At 38.4% G+C, this 25546-nt stretch overlaps 5 protein-coding genes across 5 annotated transcripts in view; 3 read left to right on the top strand and 2 right to left on the bottom strand.

Annotated features, from left to right (window-relative positions):
- Positions 1 to 1291, top strand: part of LOC112165810 (probable LRR receptor-like serine/threonine-protein kinase At1g56130) — a 26793-nt gene extending 25502 nt beyond the window's left edge. Inside the window, exon 24 of the mRNA XM_040506968.1 lies at positions 1184 to 1291. Within this exon, the coding sequence (XP_040362902.1) occupies positions 1184 to 1276 (93 nt within the window). The 3' untranslated portion in view covers positions 1277 to 1291. The remainder of the gene's footprint in view (positions 1 to 1183) is intronic.
- LOC121049472 (probable LRR receptor-like serine/threonine-protein kinase At1g56130) lies at positions 1056 to 2500 on the top strand. The gene is made up of 4 exons (XM_040506969.1): positions 1056 to 1183; positions 1401 to 1426; positions 1534 to 1684; positions 1858 to 2500. Exons 2-4 carry the CDS (start codon positions 1401 to 1403, stop codon positions 2269 to 2271), a joined length of 591 nt encoding a protein of 196 aa, XP_040362903.1. The 5' UTR covers positions 1056 to 1183; the 3' UTR covers positions 2272 to 2500.
- Positions 2501 to 3772: 1272 nt separating this feature from the next.
- LOC112164183 (putative pentatricopeptide repeat-containing protein At1g12700, mitochondrial) lies at positions 3773 to 5034 on the bottom strand. The gene is made up of 3 exons (XM_024300413.1): positions 4674 to 5034; positions 3906 to 4546; positions 3773 to 3862 (listed from the first exon to the last, which is right to left on the bottom strand). Exons 1-3 carry the CDS (start codon positions 5032 to 5034, stop codon positions 3773 to 3775), a joined length of 1092 nt encoding a protein of 363 aa, XP_024156181.1.
- A 7545-nt stretch (positions 5035 to 12579) lies between these two features.
- Positions 12580 to 14188, bottom strand: LOC112165817 (cytochrome b-c1 complex subunit 8). Its single transcript, XM_024302490.2, has 2 exons — positions 13934 to 14188; positions 12580 to 12964 (listed from the first exon to the last, which is right to left on the bottom strand). The coding sequence occupies exons 1-2, from the start codon at positions 14101 to 14103 to the stop codon at positions 12916 to 12918; spliced, it is 219 nt and encodes a 72-aa protein (XP_024158258.1). The 5' UTR covers positions 14104 to 14188; the 3' UTR covers positions 12580 to 12915.
- A 1244-nt stretch (positions 14189 to 15432) lies between these two features.
- LOC112165809 (probable LRR receptor-like serine/threonine-protein kinase At1g56130) lies at positions 15433 to 25521 on the top strand. The gene is made up of 25 exons (XM_024302477.2): positions 15433 to 15765; positions 16289 to 16493; positions 16620 to 16691; positions 16776 to 16847; positions 16933 to 17004; positions 17423 to 17494; positions 17604 to 17675; positions 17760 to 17831; positions 18020 to 18091; positions 18179 to 18256; positions 18371 to 18442; positions 18707 to 18778; positions 18869 to 18934; positions 19664 to 19732; positions 19954 to 19998; positions 21473 to 21537; positions 21631 to 21789; positions 22164 to 22408; positions 22657 to 22858; positions 22971 to 23135; positions 23384 to 23502; positions 24029 to 24239; positions 24320 to 24551; positions 24666 to 24816; positions 24991 to 25521. The coding sequence occupies exons 1-25, from the start codon at positions 15666 to 15668 to the stop codon at positions 25417 to 25419; spliced, it is 3189 nt and encodes a 1062-aa protein (XP_024158245.1). The 5' UTR covers positions 15433 to 15665; the 3' UTR covers positions 25420 to 25521.
- The last annotated feature ends 25 nt before the right edge of the window (positions 25522 to 25546 follow it).

Raw genomic sequence — 25546 nt, forward strand, 5'->3', positions numbered from 1 at the left:
ACATCGGGTGCCCAAATCAAATCAGCGGACACTCTGTTAATTACGTGTCCAAAAGAAATACATTTGTCGGGTTCAAAAAATATTTATACATCCGTCGAACACAAAAGTTGCTACAGAGCCAGAAATACAAACCTATGAACTACGGTCGGTTTGATCCCACAATGGGTACGTAGGCAATCTAGCAACACCCACTAGATGCAACCACAAGTCCAAACAGAATCCCTGACTCCACCAGTCAAAATTTAGCCAGTCCTAAATTGAACCATTGACTCCAGTCAAATTCTGCCAACACCAGAAATACAAACTCAAGAACTACAGTGGTTTGATCCCTCCTCGAGGGTATGTAGGCAATCTAGCAATCTACTAGATGCAACCACAAGTCCAAACAAAATCTCTGACTCCCTGGTTCATCCAATCCGAATCCCTGACCTCATCAGTCAAATTCTGCCAAACACCAGGAAACGTCATAGCCTTTCTAAATAAAATCCATGACTCCCTGGTTCATCCAATCCGAATCCCTGACCTCATCAGTCAAATTCCGCCAAACACCAGGAAACGTCACAACCTTTCCAAACAAATCCAAAACAAATCGAATCTCTGGTTCACTTACACCAAATTCGTCCAAACACTATTCCTATTCCAAAAAGCCATACCCTCCAATGGGTCATTCACCCATTGGAACTCTTGAACTATGAGTGGCTTGATCCCTCTCCAAGGGTACGTAGGCAACCCATTCAAATATCTGGGTGCAGCCGCAAAAACAAATAAACAAACACACATCCACAATTGGTTTCTTCATAAATGGAATCAAAGGGTGTTTCCCTGTAACAGGGGATTGTAATTAAGAGACACATTCTGTCTTGAATGGGTCGAACCCGAAATAATAAAAACTCTATTCACTAAATGAATACGAGTGAAATTATGTTGGGTGACATTTACGCTCGCTGTGTGCATATTTTCTCTCAACAATGAAACAGGAAAAAGAGCCTTGCATCTTGATTGGCCGACACGTTTTGATATATGCTTGGGCGTAGCTAGAGGTTTAACTTATCTTCATGAAGAATCAAGGCTTCGAATTGTACACAGAGATGTGAAGGCAAGTAACATCCTGCTTGACTCTAATCTCATTGCCAAAATATCAGATTTTGGTTTGGCGAAGCATTATGATGATAAAAAGACCCACATGCAGTGGCGGAACCAGCATTCTTTTTCTATGGGGGCGTGTATGTTAAAGTATATATATATAACTGTTAAAGTATTAGATTTAGTCAGATAAGTGGGGGCATGTTTACAAAATATGAAGACAAAATATTATCTTATTAGATTAAATACATTATTTACAAAACATGAGTGGGTGCGTGAGCCCCCACTTGCCCCTCTCTGGGTCCGCCAGTGCCCACATGAGTACTCGGGTTGCAGGAACATTGTAAGATCTCAAACATTTTGGCCACCATATTTTCTTGTAGTTTCTCATTTCGTTTTTAACTATGTTGGGTGAGTTACAAATAGTGCATGCAATTGTTAATAATGCAGTGGGTATCTTGCACCGGAATATGCTATGCGTGGACACTTGACAGAGAAAACCGATGTGTTTGCCTATGGTGTTGTCATTCTAGAAATTGTCAGCGGTAGGCCAAATTCTGATCCAAGTTTGGAAAGCGATATGGTTTATCTTCTTGAATTGGTAAGAACTTTAGGCTTTTCAGATTTTGACTTTGATATGTTCGTTGTGTCATGATTAATTCTGTTACACTGTTCTGCTACAATGAAGAGGTTTGGGTTTACCATAACACAATCTTTTAGTTATCTTCAGTATTGTTTCACTTTTCATAATACTACTGTGTTCTTCCTCCTTAGGCTTGGAACTTGCATGAAAACGAACGTGAAGTTGATCTAGTAGACTCTAGATTATCCGAATTCAATGAGGAAGAAGCAAGACGAATTATCAACATAGGACTTTTGTGCACTCAATCATCACCAATGCTACGACCACCTATGTCTCGCGTGATTGGAATGCTTGCAGGAGATATTGAAGTGACTCCTGCTATTTCAAAGCCCGGTTACTTGACAGACTGGAGATTTGATGATGTAACCAGCCAAACGAAATATGGGAGTACTGGCACCAGTCTAGGAACTGATATGTCAACTAGAGGAACTGACTTCAGCTTTTACCACTCATCGGCAAGTACAAGCGTGATGGGGGATGCAGGGCAATTACCTTCAAATGCCACTCTTCCCATACTCAATAATACTAATGGTGATGGTAGGTGAGTTTTGAAGGAATAGGCTGATCGATTATACATCTATTTTTATATTGATACATATAGCTCTTGATTCTTGATCATGTACATACACAGTACTTTTTATTCTTGATGATGTTGTTGTAAATAGTTATGGCTAAATCATGTAAATAGATGAAGAGTGATATGTGCCTTTCACTATAGATTGGTGATTTATAGAATTGTGTATAGGAGTAATTGACGTTGCTATTAAACATTACCTTTTTGTATACCCCATGTACTCGTATATAAACCTCATAGTGAGATGAATAGAAGATCATCTCATTCTCTGTGTCTAAACTCTCTCTCTCTCAAATTCTTTTATTATTGTTTTACAACACGTTATCAGCACGAAAAGCTTTGAAATTGCTGATTAACCAAAAGAGGGAAGTGGGAGTAGGTATATATACGATTAAAGAGGGAAGTTTTGTTACAATCCCAGATTCATACAAGACCAAAAATGATATTTGAATATGCCTCTAAAAGGTCTCCATACAATTCCTAAGAACCCTTCCCATTCCTGTCAGGTTCTAGTTTACCAATCAAGCAAGCTTACAGGTTGAGGTGCAAGAGTTAGCTTCAGCCAACTTGTTCAAACTTCTGAATCTACACACATACATACCATGAATACAGGGGCGGAACTAGAATTTAAAGTTTGGTAATAAATCAAAATAAAGAAACTTGAAAATAATACTAAGAAGTATAATCAGTACGTAAAATCTTTCATTTCTGATATATTTCATAACTTTTCTTTAAATTTTGGCTGGTTCTTTACTTAAAGATGCTTACCAGTAACTTTATTAAGTTTCTCCATTTGCCATTGCATGGATTCAGATTGGTGGGAGGGGTCCAATCTAGTTAATTGCATCAAATTTCCTTCCTGTTCTTTGGGAGTTAATGAGTGTTAATTGGATTAGATTGTGTTTGAGAAAATCTTTGGGGGGGGGGGTCGGGACCCCTTCTACTACTATAGTAGTTCTGCCCTTGCACGAATAACCTGAAATTTGTAAGCAGTTATCAACAGAAAACTGCATCATATATGGCAAAGAAACTAAGACCCCAGAAAACCGAGAAGCTGCCTTCCTAAAACAGTAACAAGCAAGAAAAAAAAGGTGGCTACCTACCATGGCATGCCAAAAGACTCAAACAAAGGCCAAGACCGATAATAAACTAAGCAAGTGGAAGGAGCAAATCCTAATCTTGCATCACAGAGGATCTAAATTCCAATCTATAATTCTGAATCTAATTAAGTAAAATAACAAAACAGCAATTGAAATGAAAAACTTCGGAGTGGGGAAGAGATTGACATACCTGAGCTTAATAGAGTACACATCAACTTTATCGTGAATCTTACAACAGCGGCAACAAAGCCGGATCTACTATATCCTTCGACAATAAATCAACAATCAATTCCATAGTTGATGCATCTGCAGAGAAACCCCTCTCAAGCATTTCTTGAATAAGTCTCGTAGCCCGTGACGTGTCATTCTTATTTAACAAATAACAACCCTCGGATAATGTGTTATAGGTGCAACCATTTGGAGAACATCCTTTCCCTCCCAGTTCTCTCGGCAACTTTTCTGCTACAATTATTAAGCCATGACGACAAAGTCCATGAATCATTACAGTGTATGTTCTGACATTAGGCTGAACTTCTTTTGATGACAAACCACAGAAGAGAACACTTGCGGATTCAATTGTTCCAGCTTTGCACAAACCTTCAATAACAAGAGTGTAAACGACAATATTAAGTTCTACTTTGTTGGCTTCCATTTCTTTAAGCAATTCTATTGCCGTAGAAAGTTGCTGGTTGTTACACAGGCCATCAAGCAAAACAGCATAGGTTTGAACATCTGGAAGCTGGCCACAAGCTAGCATCTGAGAGAACAACTTTTCTGCTTCTTGTAGTCTCCCCGCTTTGCAAAGACCATCAATAAGAGTGTTATAAGTAATGGTATTGGGAAGTAATTCCATATGACGCATTTCCTTGAAAATCTCGTTAGCCTTATCAACCTTTTTACCCTTGCAATATCCGTTAATCAATGTGTTACAACTCCAAACATTAACCATGGAGCCCTTGCTAATCATAAGATCAAAAACTTGACTTGCCTCGTCCATTTCTCCTCGCAGACAGTAACCGTCCATAAGTGAGTTGTAAGTAATCGTATCAGGCTCAATATGTCTTTGAATCATCATGTCAACCACACTTTTGGCTTCCACAACCATCTCCTCCTTAGAGAATGTATCAACCAAGATATTGAAGGTGCCTACGTACATCGGGATAGATATGTTTACTCAAAATTTCATTCAACAACCTCGTAGCTTCTTTCCACCGGCCTATATTGCAAATTCCTTGAATCAAAGAGGTGTAAGTAACAACGTTTGGAGCAATACCTCCACTAGTCATTTCCGAGAAGAGGTTCATTGCTTCATCAATAAGTGTATCCTTGCAAAGACTGTCGATGATGGTGCTATAGGAAACTATGTCAGGCTGGCATCCTCTTTCTTCCATGTTCCTAAGTAATTGAATTGCAGCTCTGTTGTTTCCTCTCATGCAAAAGCCCTTTATAAGTGTGTTGCAAGTAACCACATTGGGCTTACAACGACCTTCCTCCAGCATTTTGGTGAAAATTCGTGCAGCCTCAGGCACTTGATTGTGGAGAACAAAGCCGTTGATTAGAGTGGTGAAGGTGAAGACGTCTGGTTGAAGCCCCAACTTGAAGAATTTACCCAAGACAGATAAGCTAAAGCCCATTTGATTCAAATGGGAATAGCAGTTGATGATAATAGATAGAGTAAAGTGATTAGGAGCAATTCCACAGAGAAGCATTTGTTTGAACAGAGGGATGACAGCCGAATAGTGTTTCAATTTGACGAGTTGACCCAATATCTGAGTGAAGGGGATAACAGAAGAAGGCAGAGGACGGGAGTGAAGCATTTGATGGAACAACATGGAGGCATCCTCAACATTACTCACAATAGTATTGGGTCGATTTCCTAGATGGGTTTGTGTGAATTTGGTTGGGTATGAGGATTGAGAATGAAACTGATGGGAGGATTCTGTAGGATGAAAATCTGAAATAAAGCAGCAACAACAAGAGGAGCAGAGTGAAGAAATGGTATACCTCTTCTGCTGCAATAATGAGAATTAGAAGAAGCAGAACACGCTTTTCCCATCATTTTCAGCATCTCTCTGCGTCTCGGGTCTCCTTGAGAAAGCTCGAGTCTTGGAGTGTCTCTAATCTAGATCCTCAATTTCAGAATAAAAGGTATAAGACCATTTTAGACCATCTTATATTAAACCAAATATCATCACATTGAACACAAAGCCATATAAGTTCCAGCTAGACTATAACTAAACCCAATAACTTCAAGGTTCCACACGGCCAAACAAAACAAAAACACAAGCGCTTCTTAAACATAGAAACTAAAAGGTACTTCTATGCTTCAACTGACATTGAGCCAAATGCAGTTATCATAAGAAAATGAGATATCTGGGAACCATATTCCCAGAAAATGATGAATTACTACAACACGTAAGAGCTACATAGAGATTAGAGAGCCAGTAGCAGTCCTGAAACAAGCTACGTTGGATAACTGATGCATATCCCAATCTAAATCTCCTTTGAGCTAAACAAAGGCGACACCCTCCTAACAATCTCCTGAATCTGCTCTCATGCAGCATCCTCAAAGCTGAATTTTCCATTTGTTGACGCTACTGTAAGTACCAAAGCCACAACAATATAGTACCCAAAAGACACAATAGAATAGATCATTTGCAAGAATCAGTAAGAAATGTACTATGATTCACACCTCAATAAAAGCATCCATGATGCTAACAAGGCTTTTTATTGAATATGTGTTGAAGGAATATCGATTTAGTGTGCCTTATCAAACTAGGAATAGCAATAGGAGAGAAGGTTCTAGATTTCCCAATCCTACACGGATTGGTATTCCTTGTAACATTAGAACTAGTACTTTGTAATCCCTATATATAGGGCTCCTATTCTCAATAATAATACACACAATTCTCTCTACAATTTCTCTCGAATCTCTTTTTCCTTAAACACGTTATCAGCACGAAGTTGTTCGTCTCTGTCTCTTCCATCTAACCTCCGAATTTCAGCCTTATCGGAGTTATATTGAGATCTGTACACCAATCGAAGTACAAGCTGTGCAGAACAGAATCTGCTCCTAATTTTCAACAAGTAAGTTTTTAAATTAAAGTTCATGTTTTCCGAATTTTAATTTCTCCTTCTTTTCTTCGGGGACTTGCAATCTCCCTTCTTCTACATCCCACCTTTCTTATAACGTGGGTTCGATTCTTGAAAAGCGGAATCGTGGGGATTCACGCAATTAACGAACTAAGAGCGTTCGTAAGACTTCGGACTAAGAGCGTCCGTAAGCATCGATTTAACGAACTAAGAGCGTTCGTAAGCTACGGACTAAGAGCGTTCGTGAGCATCTATTTTGACCATTCAAACATCATTGTTTCGGTCTAATCCAAATTTCTTGGAAATCGATTTCTTGGTAGCATTACTGCTCAGAAATCTCATATTAGTTTTCGTGGAAGCATTGACTCCGAAACTAATACGTTCTTGCTTTCCTTTTTAGGATGTAAGACTTGAACGAGCTCGATTTTACTCCATTAGATTCTACGGGCACGGAATTTTCATGTGGACTCAAAATGTTGAGCTTCACCTAATTGCCCTTGATTTATTGCCTACAATCCAGGAGTCTTGTTCTAAAAGAACCACTCAAGGCCCTCAAACTGAGATAGATAATTCCAGGGCATTTACCCTGATGAAGCGCCACATGAAGATGGCCCTCCAGTTTGAGTACATGAATGAGGATAACACTAACAACCTTTGGGTTGCGCCTCGTGAACGTTTTAGTAACATTCACAATTTTCCGGACTTAGAAGCATAATGGAATAATATCCGCTTCTCTAAACTTTGAAAGAGTTATGAAATATTGTTCGGAGGCTCTCTACATCATATTATTGATGCATGATTGTGAAAAACACAAAAGAACAAATTGATTGAGAAGACCCTAACATGACCATAGGAGTCATGACGTTGAGGGTATAGGGTTGGACACCATGGCGCCACTTTTGGCCATGGTTGCACTATTCCAACGCCATTGGTCCTAGGGACCATATGTAATGTGTCAATACATCTCAATCAAGAGAGCATCCTCTTCATGGTATTTTATGTAGTACCTGATCAATGGTAATCAAGATATCGAGCTATAAAAGACTTTAAATCTGGCGATGAAGATAGAATGCCGCAGATTTTTATTTAGAATAGTCTTTTAATTTCCAAGAATTATGTAATGGCAATTATGCCTTAATCAATAAAATGACTTATTGGATTATCTCTTTTCCTCTAGGCGTACTCAATTAAGTATGATGTCTAGGAAAGTAATTGAGATTAGTGGTACTTAAGAGAGCTTCGCTCCACCGACATCTCTCTCTACTTCCCTGGTCATATTTAATTGGAATTACCGAACGAATTGAGTGACTACAATTTGTCTAATGTTTGATTTTACTTTGGATTAGATTATGGTCACGAAACTTTGATGTAATCATTGGCTATTATTAATAAAGTATCGATTACTTAAAAGATATAAGAGCCAATGGTTTTCATGCGGAAACGCATTGTGAGAATGGACATGAGTTCCTTTGCATCACCTCTAATGACTACGGACGTAAAAGAGTCTTAGAGAAACTTATGTGTCGATCTAGTGGGTTGTATGCAACCACTATTCGCATAATTGAATCCAATCATGTTATGAGAGATGATTTATGGGATTCTGACACATATAGGCTTTGGCATGACCGTCTGGGACACCTAGGTCGTGATATGATGATCCGTATATTAAAGACTTCACACGGACATCCATTCTTCAGAACGAAGAGAAGTAAAAACCAAAAATTGGTTCGAGGAGATGCACCTGCGCCTCACGGTGCCAAGACTGTGCAAGACCGGCCACTTAGGGCCGGCGCCATCTACCCCCTACGGCAACAACATGGCATTGACGCCATGGATCATTGTTTGACTCCTCCTTCTACTTGAAAAGTCAATTGTGACTTCATGGCTAAACCAAAATCCTCATTGGTTGTCTCTAAAGCCCATCATTCGTTCTGCAAAGCCTGCTCTTTAGCATAATTAGGATCGAGACCATCCTATGCAAAGGACACTAAAGAAAATATACCATTCTTGCAAAGAATCCACGGTGATATTCGTGGACCTATTCAACCACCATGCGGACCATTTAGATATTTTATGGTGTTGGTTGATGCATCGACACGCTGGTCACATGTCATGCTATTGTCCACAAGGAACGCTGCATTTGCTAAACTCCTAGCACAAATAATTAAGTTAAGGGCTCACCACCCTGATCATCCTATTAAGTCTATAAGGTTAGACAATGCTGGGGAGTTTACATCAAAGACTTTTGATGATTATTGCATGTCCATTGGGATAGAAGTTGAACATCCAGTTCCTCATGTTCACACCCAAAATGGTCTCGCAGAAGCCGCCATTAAACGACTACAAATGGTCGCTAGGGCATTGGTAATGCGCACCAATCTCCCTATTTCTGCTTGGGGCTATGCAATATTGCATGCAGCTGTGCTTCTTCGTCTGAGGCCCACTGCCACTCAACCCTTTTCTGCGTCCCAGATGGTGACTGGGTATGAGCCTAATGTCTCACACTTATGCATATTTGGGTGTGCAGTATATGTGCCTATTGCGCCGCCACAACGCACCAAAATGGGTCCTCAACGACGATTAGGCATTTATGTTGGATATGATTCTCCAACTATTGTCCGCTATTTAGAACCCTTGACAGGCGATCTCTTTACCGCAAGATTTGCGGATTGTCACTTCGATGAGACAGTCTTCCCGTCGTTAGGGGGAGATAAGAACATAAATGTTCAACAGGAACGACAGGAATTGTCGTGGTCTGTCCCCACTCTGTCTCATCTTGATCCCCGAACCGCACAGTCCGAAATTGAAGTGCGGAGAATTCTCGATCTTCAGAACGTAGCAGAATCGATGCCTGATGCGTTTTCTGATATCGCTAAAGTGACGAGATCACACATACCTGCTGCAAATGTGCCTGCAAGGATTGATGTCCCTAAAAGTAGAGGACATGACGCCAACTCAAGAATGCATGAGCATGGCGCCAACGTCCCATCTCTCAATGATGGTGACATTGTGGCTAGGCCCACGGCTCCTGCCAGGAAGCGCGGGAGGCCAATAGGTTCGATGGATTCTCGCCCAAGAAAGAAAGCGAGTTTGGCACAAAATAATCCATTAATCATCGATGTAAATAATCCATCTCATGAGAACATTCCGGATTATGGTTATGTCCAAGAGACATCATTGGGGGACGCTCCAATGTCAAAACCAACTCCAGAGAATAGAGAGATCTCCATAAATTAACTAGTGTATATGAGATGATGGATAGAAATTCTATGGCAATTGATGATGCATTTGCATATCATGTTGCAAAAGGAATCATAGAATATGATGATATCGAACCTCGCTCTGTTGAAGAATGTCAACGAAGAGCGGATTGGCCTAAATGGAAAGATGCGATCCAGGTTGAATTGGATTCACTAACAAAGAGACAGGTATTTGGGCCTATAACGCAGACACCCCCATATGTAAAACCTGTTGGCCATAAATGAGTCTTTGTTAGAAAGCGTAATGAGAAAAATGAGGTGGTTAGATATAAAGCCCGCCTCGTGGCGCAAGGTTTCTCACAACGCCCTGGAATCGACTACGAGGAGACATATTCTCCCGTAATGGACGTAATAACGTTCCGCTACCTTGTCAGTTTGGTAGTTTCCGAAAAACTTGACATGCAGCTTATGGATGTGGTTACAGCATATCTCTATGGGGATCTAGATTCAGAGATATATATGAAGGTTCCAGATGGACTTTAATTACCCAAATCAAGTGGCTCTAAACCACGGAGCTCGTTTTCAATAAGATTAAAACGCTCACTATATGGATTAAAACAATCCGGACGGATGTGGTATAACCGTCTAAGTGACTACTTGATTGGGAAGGGATATATTAATAATGAAATATGCCCATGCGTGTTCATTAAAAGAACAAGTTCCGGATTTGCAATCGTAGCAGTTTATGTCGATGACATGAACCTAATTGGAACTCTAGATGAGTTGAAGGAAACTGCTAAATACTTGAAATCCGAATTTGAGATGAAAGATCTTGGGAAAACACGGTTTTGTCTCGGTTTAGAACTCGAGCACCGTAGTGATGGCATTTTGATCCATCAGTCTGCATATACTCAGAAAATCTTAAGGCGCTTTAATGGAGATAAAGCAAAGCCTGTGAGTACTCCCATGATCGGTCGTAGTCTTGAGCCAGGAAAAGATCCGTTTCGTCCAAAGGATGAGGACGAAGAGCTATTAGAGGCAGAAGTGCCCTATTTAAGTGCAATAGGCGCATTATTGTACTTAGCTCAATGCACAAGACCGGACATCTCCTTCGCAGTGAACTTGTTAGCTCGACATAGCTCTGCGCCAACACGCCGCCATTGGATTGGTGTAAAGACAATCTTTCGATACCTAAGAGGTACAATTGATATGGGTCTATTTTATCCCTACAGAGAGAAGGGGAAAGACGGAAGAATGGGATCGGACCCCATTAGGCATGGAGCCACCGTCCACCATGACAAGGTGGCCGGCCATGTTGCCGCCAACGCCTTCACCACCACCAGGGGTGGCCGGCCTCACCCTATCCCCCTTCATCAAAACGACAATGATGTCTTGATGGGTTTTGCTGATGCAGGGTACCTCTCTGACCCTCACAAAGGTCGCTCCCAAACGGGTTATGTCTTTACCATGGGAAGCACTGCGATATCTTGGAGGTCTACGAAACAGACCCTTGTTGCTACTTCCTCAAATCATGCAGAGATTATTGCTCTATATGAAGCCGTACGTGAATGTATATGGTTAAGGTCTATAATTAGACATATCCGAGGAAGTTGTGGTTTGAAGTCTACCACAGATGAACCTACATGCATTTATGAGGATAATGCAGCTTGTATTGAGCAAATGAAGTTAGGTTTCATCAAGGGTGACAACACCAAGCATATATCGCCTAAATTCTTTTATAATCAGCAACAACAAGCACTTCTAAAGATTGAAGTGAATCAAATCTGATCAGAGGATAATGTAGCGGACTTATTCACTAAGTCGTTACCTAAATCCACCTTCGAGAAACATGTGAAGAGCATCGGATTGAGAAAGTTATCCGAACTCCCACGATTATAGCAATCAGGGGGAGATATCGACATCAGGGGGAGTTATGATGTCTACATGTTCGATCTCGAAGAGTGAAGGACGTGTTGTGCTCTTTTTGTCCTTCGACCAGGGTTATTTTTATCCCACAGGGTTTTTGTTACCTGGCAAGGTTTTTAATGAGGCAACGGATGAAGCGTCACCACCAAGTTTGAGCGGCACAAGGGGGAGTGTTGAAGGAATATCGATTTAGTGTGCCTTATCAAACTAGGAATAGCAATAGGAGAGAAGGTTCTAGATTTCCCAATCCTACACGGATTGGTATTCCTTGTAACATTAGAACTAGTACTTTGTAATCCCTATATATAGGGCTCCTATTCTCAATAATAATACACACAATTCTCTCTACAATTTCTCTCGAATCTCTTTTTCCTTAAACAATATGCTTATTAGTGAAGTTTCTAAATAATTGGGGCTTTCTTCTTTGTAAACCACATACCAAAATAGGCAAATAGACATCTGAATTTCAAGTCCGTTCCATTTGTGTCAATAATCTTTAATCCAACTTCATAAGAGTTATAAAACCAATCTTCCTGTGATCCAAGAACCACATTTCTAATCCAATATAAGCTAAAGGGATACATACATCTGCAATACTAACAGAACGGTATTCTAACCCAAACATTCAAATTTGAGGCACCATAATGCATCCGATGGGGTAAAATTTGGACCATGTTTGTGACATCATCCCTGCTAGAAAGAGAGATAGCTTAGCGACTATCGAATTCCATAATGGACTAAAGAGCTTTTGGTATGGCTTTTATGGTGGCGCAAATGATTACATATGTTCATTTCAAGGTCTTATATCCAATGAGGAACTGAGAAATGAACTTCCACCGTTATATATAGTTTCCTACAAAATCATTTGCCAACCACAATATCAAGTTGAGTCTACAACTTATCTCACGTGCAACATAAAAAGAGCCAAAGCACAATTGAGAGCATAAACAAAGAAGCAGATAACCACGATTTCAATATCAGAATTTCATTAGATTAGATGGGAGTAATCGGCTATACTGCAATGGGCAGATAAGCCATAAGGAATGTAAATCATTATTCTCTCAGCAGGCACTAAACTCATTCAAGGTCTAGCAATACCCAAAAAATTGTCAATTTAACTGGTACAAGTCAAGACAAGAACTGGAATTCCCAGTACCATAGCTCAACATTGAAGTACAAGTTTAATCAACTTGAACAGAAGCCAAAAACCTAAAAGCTCAACTTATTTGCAAGAGGAACAGGAAAAGATATAATTCTTCTGGCAATTTCAACAGCTGCTTGACTGAAAACATGACTTCAGAACCTATGCTCCAACTTCTCCTTTTCCTTGTAGTTCTGGACATACCTGCATACATTTCAAGATTCAGCATAACCAGGAAGATCGTATCGAATACAATTGAGATTTTGGGGCAGAGGGAGGGTAGGAAAAGAAAAGGGAGAGTCTGACAGCAATTGATCGGCAATTGGAAAACAACAACAACAAAGGGCAGTCATATGAATAAGTCCCACTATGCAATGTCCTGATGTATAACTGAACAACAAGATGTCCAGGTGAGCACACAGTTGAAAATTTAGAACTTGGTAAACAATGAACAAGAATTACAACACATAAGAAATAAGATACAAAACCTAACTTACTTTTTCTAACAACCATTTATGCAGCTGGAGACTTGTTGTTCATAAATACAGTACAGAGTAATGCATTCTGTCTACTAAAGTTCTAGATTTGCATGGTATGCACAGTACCATACAAACTATTTGCAAATCATGCTACTACTTTCCATTGTTTCATTACGCAGTCCTATTTAAATATAATAGAAGACATTACACGCTGATAGTTTTGAGCTATAAAATCATAACATCTGATACAGAACAAAAACAAACTCTGGCCGTTGCACAAATCCCCATACATCAGACTTGACAATACTTGAAAAAAAAAAAAAATCTAACATGCAGTGAATATGTCACATATTCAACTCGTCACAAACAACCAATACCAAAACCATGTGAATCCTCTGTAATCAACGCTGTTATGAACCAATCCATCATAACAAAAACCAAAAGCAGCCACCTTTCATTTTCTTCCTAATCTATTCAAAACACAAACCCTAAAATCAAAACCACCAAACCAATCCCTTTAAAAGCTTCAAACTTTTCACGATTACTGAATTGGGTATCCACAATTTCTCACGAAATGACTAAACGAACCACAAAACGCGCACCGTAAATCAAACAAAGTCGATCAATTCCAGGGTTCAGGACTAGTAATCAAAAGAACCAAATAAAAAAGGGGTTTAGAGGATGTGAGCATTACGCATAGGTTCCGACGACGGGTCCGAGGAGGAAGATAGCGCTGTGCCAGTTCTCGGAGATCTTGTGGTGGATCTTCGTCGGCAGATCTTTCCAGAGACCCGGCATCACCTTCTGCTGAAACGGCGAGAGCGCGTATACCACCGCCTTCATCCTCACCGGTTGCTTCCCCATCTTCTTCTTCTTCTCTCAAATTCTCTTGGGCTCTGAGACTGCGAGCAGAATCGAGTATACGTTCCAGAACGGTTAGTGCTTTCTCGAAGAGTCTAATTTATATTTATAGCGACTTGGTGGGGAGGCCCAAAACGCTGCGTTTCACCTCTCTTTTCTGGTGGCCTGTGGTGATGACACGTGGCCACTTTGGGGGTGGGGGTTGGCATGAGTTTGGCAGGAGACCACTGAGTAGTAAGTGAACATCTTGGTGGTTTTGAACAGAATGTTTGTGACTTTGGAGATGATAAGGAAAGAACTTGTGCACGATTTTTATGGTAGAACTTTTCGTTTGGTTTGCATATATCCACACATATTTTGTCATTTCTTATATGTTGTTAGCTCTCGATTTCAACCTCACCGATCTCAATTGCGTGATAGACTATCCATCTTTTTTTAAATTTCGAATGATGGGTTGGAAATGGATGCCGCGTTATTTGTACATTATGGAGTTACGAGATATATTTAAAAAGGGAGAGAGAAAGAGAGAGAGAAAAAATCATTAACAACCCGTTGATGCATATATATTTATAGTTTATTTTCATGTTTTTTTTTAACATTAACAACACATCACTAAATCTTAAAAAGTGATTTGAGAAGATTATTCTTAAAAGAAAAAAAAAAAAAAAAAGGCTCGAGTCAATCTTCTTTGTGAATAAAACATAAAATAAAATGATACTGTGATCATTTTTGTGAGTACAACATAAAATAAGGAGCATAAACATTATATTTATAAATATCACGTAAATCTTACGTACAGAAATATAACAAATTATAAAACTACCAGCTATAAAACTGTATATTGTGACTTTTAGTGCTCAAATAACTAGCAAAACGATTTGCCACCCTGTTCCCTTTCTCTGGAACTAGTTGAAGAAGTTTTTTCGATTTGAAACTAGTTGAATAAGTCGATGATCAGATTTCTCAACTACTCCCATTTTCAAGTTCTTTTTCAACTTCTTTTTCAATTTTCTTAAGAAAAACGAATAAATACGAGTTGAAATATGAAATTTTGACCCTGTCATTGGGACAACAGTCCTTTCCTCTAATAGAATATGTCAAGGGCTGGATTCCCTCTTTCACTAAAAACACAAAACACCAAGTGGATGATTCCAAGTCTAACTGCACATGCATGTTTTTTTTTTTTTTTTCCAATTTCCTAATGATTTCCTGCACTTATCTAATAATCTTCATCAGAAAATTGGCCCCCACCATTCTCCAGCAGCTGTTGGCAGACCAAGTAGCCTCTTACCATGTCGGCTTCTCTTTGTTATCATCGAGTAGGCGACATTTATATATGGGGGGTCCTTGCCACCTTTCTCATATCTCTGGGATTTGACTTTCTGCTTTTCACTGAATTCAACTTTGGTGACTACTGCTGCGGCGCCAGTCTATATTCAGCTAGCAGCCATTTCCAAAACTCTTCTCTCTATCTTTATCTCTCTGTCTTTGGGGATTGAGAAAAGAGAGTCCATAGTTTTGGATTGATTGAGCAATATTGTAGGAAAGGAAGGAAGATCAGATTCATGTCACTGGTGGTGTGGTTTTGGTATGCTGCAGCAGCCTGCAGCATATTCATCTCTGGGTTTGTTGCACAAGCTCAACCCACCACAGATCCCTCTGAAGGTGATTTATCTCTCTCTGTCTCTCAATATAGCGGTACTATGCGTTTTCCCGTTGATAGTTGAAGTGAGCTTAGTAACTTGTTTTCTTGGGCAGCGAAAAGATCAAAACTTAGTGGGTGAAAGTTAATAACTTTGATTTTTTAGCAAATGTTTTCTTTTGTGTGCTGTACTTTCCATTGAAATGTTGTCTTGTGTGGAAAAAAATGTTGGTTGTTTTGCGTTTTTCTTTCTATGTCTGCTTGACTCGGCTTAGGGATGAGGGGTATTCTTCCAGTGCTTGGTGCACTCTCTCCTGTCTTTGATGGAAAGGGGTTGCAGATTAGTCAATAATGTTGTTTCGCTTGACTAATCATCTGTTGGTTTGAAACAAAATGAAGTAATTTTACTCGAATGGAAGTGAATTCTACCCCATCAACATTCTAAAAACTCGTATATTTTGTCAAACTTGGGGTAAAAAAAGAAAAGAAAAAGAACAGTTTGGTTTGTGGAAGACATGGATTAATTCTTTGTAATTGGTGTTGCAGTGAGAGCGCTGGATGCAATCTTTCAGAAATGGAATGTAACAGCCAATACGAAGCAATGGAACACAACTGGTGACCCATGCAGTGGACTTGCGGTAGATGAAGCTGATGACACCGGTTATTTCTTTAACGACGATAATGATTACAATCCCTTCGTCAAATGCAACTGTTCTTCTGTTACAAACTCAACTTGCCACATTACCCAACTGTAATTATGTCTCATCCTCTATTGTTGTTTCTACTCAAACGCTGCCTTTCTCAAGAATTTCACTTTATCTATGATATCAGTCATATCACCACTTGCATCATTTTCATCTGCAATTTGAATTTGCAGGAAAGCATCTACTTTGGACATTGTTGCTCCAATTCCAGAAGAGCTCTATGCTTTGACTTTCCTTCAATATCTGTATGTTTGGTAAACTCGTATAAATTATTGGTAGCTACTACGTACCCAAGTTGTTCGTTAATTTCCTCCATTTCTTCATTATAGGAATGTGGAAAAAAATTACTTGACAGGACCTATCTCTGCATCGATTGGAAATCTAACCAGCATCACATACTTGTAAGCCAATCTGAATTTGATTAAAGAGCATATTCCTCTTAAAGAATGTTATTTTTTACACCTGTACTTGTATTTTAATTTCTAGGAACTTTGGACACAACGACTTATCAGGTGAACTACCAAAGGAAATTGCAAAACTCACCAATTTGACATTCTTGTAAGTCATCTAATTTTGAAGCTTCAGACAAGACAATCTGATATTTACCATGTTAAGTTTTCTCATTTTAGATACTATCACTGCCTCTGTGCATGGATTGTTAAATTTGAATGTGTCATTAATTCAGAAAAGAGAACACACACTTGTATATGTATATTATTCATTGATATGTGCATTGTTTTTATTTGGATGTGTGGGCAAACAGGTGGAAACATAAGTACTTGATGTTTTTGCTTTTTTAAATTCAAGCATGCATGCAACCATATTATTTAATTCAAGCAACTGTTTTTCACCAGAAAATCCTGTAACTGTCAGCTGCTGTAGTCATATACCTGCATTTACTTAATCTTGATTATCTAAAACTCAAAATTTCTAACATATCCACAAATTTTTAACTGATTACTTGTCAATGTTGTAGGGCTGTTGGGACACTCAACCTTTCTGGTTCTCTGCCACCTGAGATTGGGTATTTAACAACAATAAAAAAGATGTAAGTCTCATATATATGCCTTTTCTTTTCCTTTCATCTACAAAGTATGTTTTAGATATCAATACACATATTTATGACAATGGATTATTGTTTACACTTTGGCATGCAGTTTCATTGATAATTCAGGACTTAGCGGTGAGATTCCTCCAACATTTGCTAATCTAACAAACTTGGAAACATTGTGAGTAAGAGCTTTACGTCCAAATTGTGATAAATAGGGGAAGAACTGTTATTTGATATCAGAGGTTACCGGTGTTTGTTTCAGTTGGGCAACAGATACAAACCTCACTGGCAGGATACCGGACTTCATAGGAGATTGGACAAAGCTTACTACCTTGTGAGTTTCTCTCTGTCTCCCCCCCCCCCTCCTCTTGATATATATAATTCCATTCAGTTCACTTGCCTTTGAATGATAATAGGTTCATCATTTAGTTATGCTTCAGAATTAAGCATTTAAGCTCAATGATATCTGAGAAAAATTTGTCTCTGATATAGTCCATTAATAATTAGCTAAATGTTTGTTAGGAGGTTTCAGGGAAACTCCTTTGAAGGTTCCATACCATCTTCACTGTCCAGATTGACTCTTTTGACAGAGCTGTGAGTATCTACCTGGTCTACTTGTCACCATTTGTTTATTTGTGCATATCTATATCTTTTACCATTTCCTGTGTGATGTAATTATAGGCGAATTACTGATTTAACAATTGCCAATGAAAACTCTTCTCTTGGATTTATCAAGAATATGACGTCTCTAGAAGTCTTGTAAGCCAAATCGTTCTCTACATTTGAATTTATTTGGACATTTAGCATATCTCTCTTTTGTTGTTTGTTTTCATTCTGAAATCTATTATGACAGCTTGGTTTCACATCCTGCAGAATGCTGAGGAATAACAATATTTCTGATTCAATTCCTTCCAACATTGGAGATTACCAAAAATTGGTTCACCTGTAAGCTTTTCTTTCTGATTGGTGGTCATATATGTTGAGCAAACCCAAATTTCCCAACCTGAAACCCATTTTCCTTATGTACTGAAGAGCAGCGATACCATATATGATTCTCTTCTTACATAACGCAATGATACGTAATTACCTATTAGGCTAACTAATGATGATCTGGTTTATAGTGAATCTCACAGCTTTGGGTGCACCATGATTATGTGTTACTACTAGCTGCTTTTGACTAAATGCATTATTGTTCCTTTTGTACTGCAGGGATTTGAGCTTCAACAATTTGAATGGACAAATACCAGCCTCACTATTTGATATGAATGTGCTCGCCATCCTGTAATATGTCATCCATGCTTCTTAATTTCTTTATATTTGTCCAGAATATACTCTTCATATTGAGGCATATATTTCTGTCTTCATAATTAGGTTTCTTGGAAACAATAAGTTGAATGGTAGCCTTCCTGAGTCTAAAAGCTCGTCTCTTCTTGTTGTGTAAGTATTTCAGCATATTTTCTTCATACATCATTTATTGTAATGCAATCAAACTGGAGTTTTGTATGAAAATAAATTTCTATGTGATATCAAGTCATCTCTTTGGTGATGACAAGGATACTACACTTGATTCGTCTTTATTTGAATTGTACGTGTCAGTTTCCTTTTGGTGAACTTGAAGGATTCTGAATACTGTCACTTTCCTTTTCTAGTTAAATTTTGTATTTTTTTTAGTGATGTCGATACTAGATGCTAAACATTGTCTTTGGGTTCACGATTTATATGAAAAACTTAAAACTTAGTAAATAGTACAGATCTATTTTCAGTAGGCAGAGATAAGTAATTAACAGATTTGTCTCACCACTAGAATAATCGTAACTAGGCCACTTGATAACATTATGAGGAAATAAATAGTAAGCAGCAATGATGAGTTATAGTTAAAAGCCTAATATTCATCCCATAAAGCGACTTGCATTTAATTTATAGAAGGCCTGCATTTCTTTATTTTTTTTTTTAATTTTTTTTTTCTTTTACAAATAGTTCTTCCTTAACTTGGATTGTAGCTGTATTGTCTGACTGTAGGAGTATGTAGATTCATATTGTTATGGTGCAAAATCATGTATTGTACTATATGTATGACTGACAAATGACTAAATTTGATAATGTGACACTGTTGTGTTGTATTCATTGTATGAAAGTATTTAACATTTTTGTATGAAATGAATGCAGAGATTTGTCTTACAATAATCTAGTAGGCCAGAGCTTTCCGAGTTGGGTCAACGAACAAAACTTACAGCTGTATGTCTTTGGCATTCCACATTTACATTTAGCTTTTATGTTCTGTTTGCTATTTTTCGTTCCCTTTTGGTTAAAAGTTTTATTGTTTGATAACTGTGCTTACTTTTGTATGTTACACTTAGCTAGTTTGATTACAGATTCTTTTTTCTTTGGCAGGATGGGCTTGCATCATATATTATAAGATGATATTAACATTTCTGTCTGTTGGGTGTATTTTGCAGCAACTTAGTGGCCAACAACTTCAGCATAAACAGTTCAGACAGCAGGTGATTCCTTAGATCTGAGCTCACATTTAATGTGAACATTTTGATAATGCACGTGACAGTCCCATATCACTTGCAATATATGTCTTCCATAGTTTTGGCTTTTTAAAATGGTAACTGAGGCTACTATCGTACCACTCGTGTCTTATGTTTCACCTGAGCTGTCATGATGGTACTGTTTTGGATCCTTAATCAAGTCTCTAGTTGGTTCAATTGTTACTCAGGATCCCACTGTCGATCCACTGATCTAATTGCCTCATCTACCTTCATCAATATAAGAATGCGCAGTCTATAAATCATTTTATTATGTGGATTGGAATACTTTGGATTATGTTTTGGAGCAAAAAGGGTTTGGAGGAAGTTGATAAGAGGCTGTGTAATTAAATGGGAGACTTACAGAAAAGTTTCGATCTTAAAAGGGGCTTTGCCAAGGACGTTCTTGTTCTCGTTTTTCACTTACATTGGTAGTTGATTGATTGAGCAAGCTTGTTGAGGCAGCAAGGATAGGCAGTTGGTGGAGGTCTTGGTGGTAGGGAGGGCATTTGAGACCCTGGGGACCAGTGCTGGAGAGTACTGGAAGAAGATTAGAGGATCCAGTAAGCTTTCTTGTCTGGGGGAGAGAGTGGGGGTTGACATTGGTTCAGTCGTGGATGAGTAGCTTGACATTCCTTGTGGTGTGGCAAGGAGGTTGGAAGGGGTAGTGGGAAGAGGTGGCGGGAAGCAAGAAAGATCACTTGGTTCAGGTGACTCAAGTGAAGGACAAAAAGGAGGTTTTGGGGTTGGAGACTTGGTAAATATGGACTGCATGAAATTGGTTGAGATCCTGATAGTTGTTAGAGGTTGCCCATGGATGGATGTTCCTTAAAAGAAGTGCTTCTTTGGCTTCTGTTGTTGTTTTGGGGTTAGAAAATGGGGGAAAAGAATGAGGTTTTTGGAAGACCATTGGGTGGGGGAAGCAACCTTTTGTGTTCTTTACCCTTATCTCTATTGGCTCTCTGAATATCTTAACTTGTCGATTCCTAGTTTCTATGTTGATTGAAGAAATAAAAAAAAATACAGGAAGGGGAGCTTACAGCAATGTAATTGAAAATTAGGAGAGTATGGACGTTGTTTCTATTCTGCTTGTTTCAGATAAACTTGAAAGGAGAGCATGGAGTTTAGAGTCTTCTTGTTCAGTAGCTTCTTCTTTATGGCAACGTCTCTTCAAGGAGGCTAGTGCAAGTTTGAGTGATCCTCGTTCATGTCAGGCATTATTCTGTGAGGGAGTGTATTGTTTTGGGAGGCGAGAAATGGGGTGTGGTTTTGGAGAGATGTGCTATGTTGGCAATGTTCTGAGCTGTATGGATGGAAACGAATATGAGGGTTTTTGAATTTTGTGGAGGGTGGGAGGTAGAACAGATATGGTTGTTGTTTATAATCGAACAAATAACTGCTATATTCTCATTTAAGTGCTTAGTTATTTTCTTTTCCATTTCAGTGATCTACCTTCAGGGTTGAATTGCCTTCAAAAGGGCTTTCCTTGCCACCGTGGTCGTCCAGTTTGTAAGTACAGTTCAAACCTCATATGATGTAACATTCTAAGTTAAAATGCCTCTCTGAACATTCTGTGACAACTTCTTTTGTATCTTTTCCCAGATTATAACTTCATGATTAACTGCGGTGGTCCTCAGACTACGTTATCCAATGGAACTGTGTATGAGACGGACACTGAGCCCCTTGGTCCAGCTACATATTATGTGACTGACACAAACAGATGGGGAGTTAGCAATGTCGGTCTTAAAACACAGTTTGTGGGTAATAGTTCTTCATTTTTGTTCTCCTCCATAAGGAGTTTGAAATATCTATACCAAGGAATTTACATGAACTAAGCTGTTATGAAGCTTTCAATAATATTAGTAGTCTCAAGTCAGCTATGGTAGCATATTCTAATTTAACCTCTAAAAATTAAACATTCTTAGTAATCACACCAAGGTTCCTCATCAAGTTTGTGCATAGATGTCTTGAATGCCAAAAATTGTCTAGTCAAGAATGGAAAGGTCTATTTTACACTACCTTTGTCAAGATATTATCCACCTGTTGATTATCTCGCATCTTGTATGAAATGAAAATCTGTCCTCACTCAAGTTTTTACTTTTAACTTAATTCTTGTTAATCAATAATGCCAACAGCTGCATCATATTTGACTGGGACCAACAATCCAAAGTATACAATATCCACTTCATCTCCAATCGGAAATACTTCAGACCCTGTGCTATTTCAGAGTGCAAGGATCTCTGCTTCATCACTCAGATACTATGGCTTGGGTCTTGAGAATGGAAAGTATACCGTGACGCTTGAATTTGCAGAACAAGCTATCCTAGATACTCCTAAAAGAAAAAGTCTTGGAAGACGTGTGTTTGATATATATATCCAGGTCTGTATGATCTCAAATTATTATTATTATTATTATTTTAATAAAACCATGCTCTGGAAAAGATGCACTTTAAATCTGATAGATATTGAGTATCACTGAAAGAAAAGAATACCAGCACCAAGATCTTATTTCTGGTCTCTCATTTATTACCTTTAAGCTTTAACCATCAGATATTTCTTATTTATGCCCAAAAACATCACATATATATGCAGCAAGATGTTAAATGTTCCTCATCTATCTGTCGTCAGGACGTTCTTGTTGTTAAAGATTTTGATATACGAAAGGAGACAAATAGGACATCTTTGCTAGCTATTGAAAAGGTTTACAAGGCTCAGGTGGTTTCAGAGAATTACCTTGAAATCCATTTCTTCTGGGCTGGAAAGGGGACTTGCTGCATACCAGAGGAGGGTACATACGGACCTCTTATTTCAGCCATCAGTGCTACACCTGGTAAAGTATATGACAATTAAAGTGGGAATTACAGTTGGACCAATGTATTAGTTTCCAATGCTATCTTTCAGTGTGCTCCATGCTGTTGACCAAAAGCCTTTAATTTCTACAGAATTCAAACCTACCGTCAGCAACAAGCTGCCAAGTATTAAGAAGAATAGGACTGGGCTGATTGTGGGAATTGTTGTTGGTGGTGGAGTTTTAATTCTGGTGGTGATGCTTTTCTATATTGTTCAAAGAAGAAAGAGGCACAACACTGATGATGACTATGATGAAGGTAAATTGATAACAAAAGTTTTGACTTCTCAAAAGGCATATATTGTATTAGCTATAGATGGAATCTTCTACTTTTGTTGTTTTATTTCTGTAAACTAGGATATTTTATGTAACTTGAAAGAAAGCAAACTGATTGTGAGAAAAACATCGATGCATACTTCATAATTAACTAAATAAAAGAAAAAAAGAATGCAAACTGATTGTGAGAGAAACATGCTAACAGACATATTCATTGTGATAAATTTGCAGAGCTATTGGGGATAGATCTTGGACCTCTCACTTTCAGTTTTTCTGAACTGAAGGCAGCTACAAATGACTTTAGTCCAGATAATAAGCTTGGAGAGGGAGGATTTGGGCCTGTCTTCAAAGTAAGTTACTATTCTGATTAAGGATTTTCGATTTTTCATGGTGTGGTTACATACATGTGAATACTTTAATGTTTACTGCTTGATGCAAGAATATTGTATATTTACTGCATATGCATGAATGAAAACCTTATCATCTTGAAACACCAGACTCTTTGTTTCCTTCTTTTTTCCTAATAAACTTTCTAAAATTGTTTCTTCATGTCCCTTATAAAATTTGTTGCTCTTGTATTCATGAAATGGCAGCAGTACCTACCTTGCCATTAGATCTTTTCATTGGTAGAATGCCAAGTGCTTCCATTTGTGAAAATTAGGATGGTATGAGAAAAAGCATCATCCTTAAAATAGTTGAAGAGCATAAAGCACAAGCATCTCCTAAAGCACATGCATCTCTTGTGATTGCTATATATATGACATTTAATTCATCAATAATCATTTATGACATTAAGCTCAAAAGTTAGTGCGTGAGTCAGTCATGAACAGTACATATTAATTTTTCCCAACTTTGATAGATTTTTGTTATTAATAGGGTACTCTAAATGATGGAAGAGTAATTGCCGTAAAACAATTGTCTGCGTCATCGCACCAAGGAAAGAACCAGTTTGTGACTGAGATTGCCACTATATCTTCTGTGCGACACAATAACCTAGTAAATTTGTATGGATTCTGCACCGAGGGAGCTAAACGGCTCCTTGTCTATGAGTATCTGGAGAACAAGAGTCTTGATCAAGCATTATTTGGTATGAGAATACCATTATCAATTTATTACTTCTAGCTCGTAATAGCATAAAGATTTATAATTATGGCTTGTATGAAACAGGAAAAAGAACCTTGCATCTTGATTGGCAGACACGTTTTGATATATGCTTGGGTGTAGCTAGAGGTTTAACTTATCTTCATGAAGAATCAAGGCTTCGAATTGTACACAGAGATGTGAAGGCAAGTAACATTCTGCTTGACTCTAATCTCATTGCCAAAATATCAGATTTTGGTTTGGCGAAGCATTATGATGATAAAAAGACCCACATGAGTACTCGGGTTGCGGGAACAATGTAAGATCTCAAACATTTTGGCCACCTTATTTTCTTGTCGTTTCTCATTTCGTTTTTAACTCAAAAGTATGTTGGGTGAGTTACAAATAGCGCATGCAATTGTTAATAATGCAGTGGGTATCTTGCACCGGAATATGCTATGCGTGGACACCTGACAGAGAAGACCGATGTGTTTGCTTATGGTGTTGTCATTCTAGAAATTGTCAGCGGTAGGCCAAATTCTGATCCAAGTTTGAAAGGCGATATGGTTTATCTTCTTGAATCGGTAAGAACTTTATGCTTTTCAGATTTTGACTTTGATATGTTCATTGTGTCATGATTAATGCTGTTACACTGTGTTCCGCTACCATGAAGAGGTTTAGGTTTACCATGACAGATCTTTTAGTTATCTTCGGCATTGTTTCACTTTCCATAATACTATTCTGTTCTTCCTCCTTAGGCTTGGAACTTGCATGAAAACAAACGTGAAGTTGATCTAGTAGACTCTAGATTATCCGAATTCAATGAGGAAGAAGCAAGACGAATTATCAACATAGGACTTTTGTGCACTCAATCATCACCAATGCTACGACCACCTATGTCTCGCGTGATCGGAATGCTTGCAGGAGATATTGAAGTGACTTCTGCTATTTCAAAGCCTGGTTACTTGACAGATTGGAGATTTGATGATGTAACTACTATCACCAGCCAAACGAAATTTGGTGATGTGAGTACTGGCAACAGTCTAGGAACTGATATGTCAACTAGAGGAACTGACTTCAGCTTTTACAAGTCATCGGCAAGTACAAGCGTAATGGAGAATGCAGGGCAATTACCTTCAAATGCTACTCTTTCCATACTCAATAATACAAATGTAGATGAGTTTTGAAGGAATAGAATAATCGGTACACTGGAGTGATTGATTATACATTTATTTTTCTCTTGATACACACTACTAGAAAAATTGAATCAGACGACGCCACTCAGACGACATACTAGAGTTTTCCGTCGTGTGA

The sequence above is a fragment of the Rosa chinensis genome, chromosome 5 (genome assembly GCF_002994745.2).
Source record: "Rosa chinensis cultivar Old Blush chromosome 5, RchiOBHm-V2, whole genome shotgun sequence".
Lineage (NCBI taxonomy): Eukaryota > Viridiplantae > Streptophyta > Magnoliopsida > Rosales > Rosaceae > Rosa > Rosa chinensis.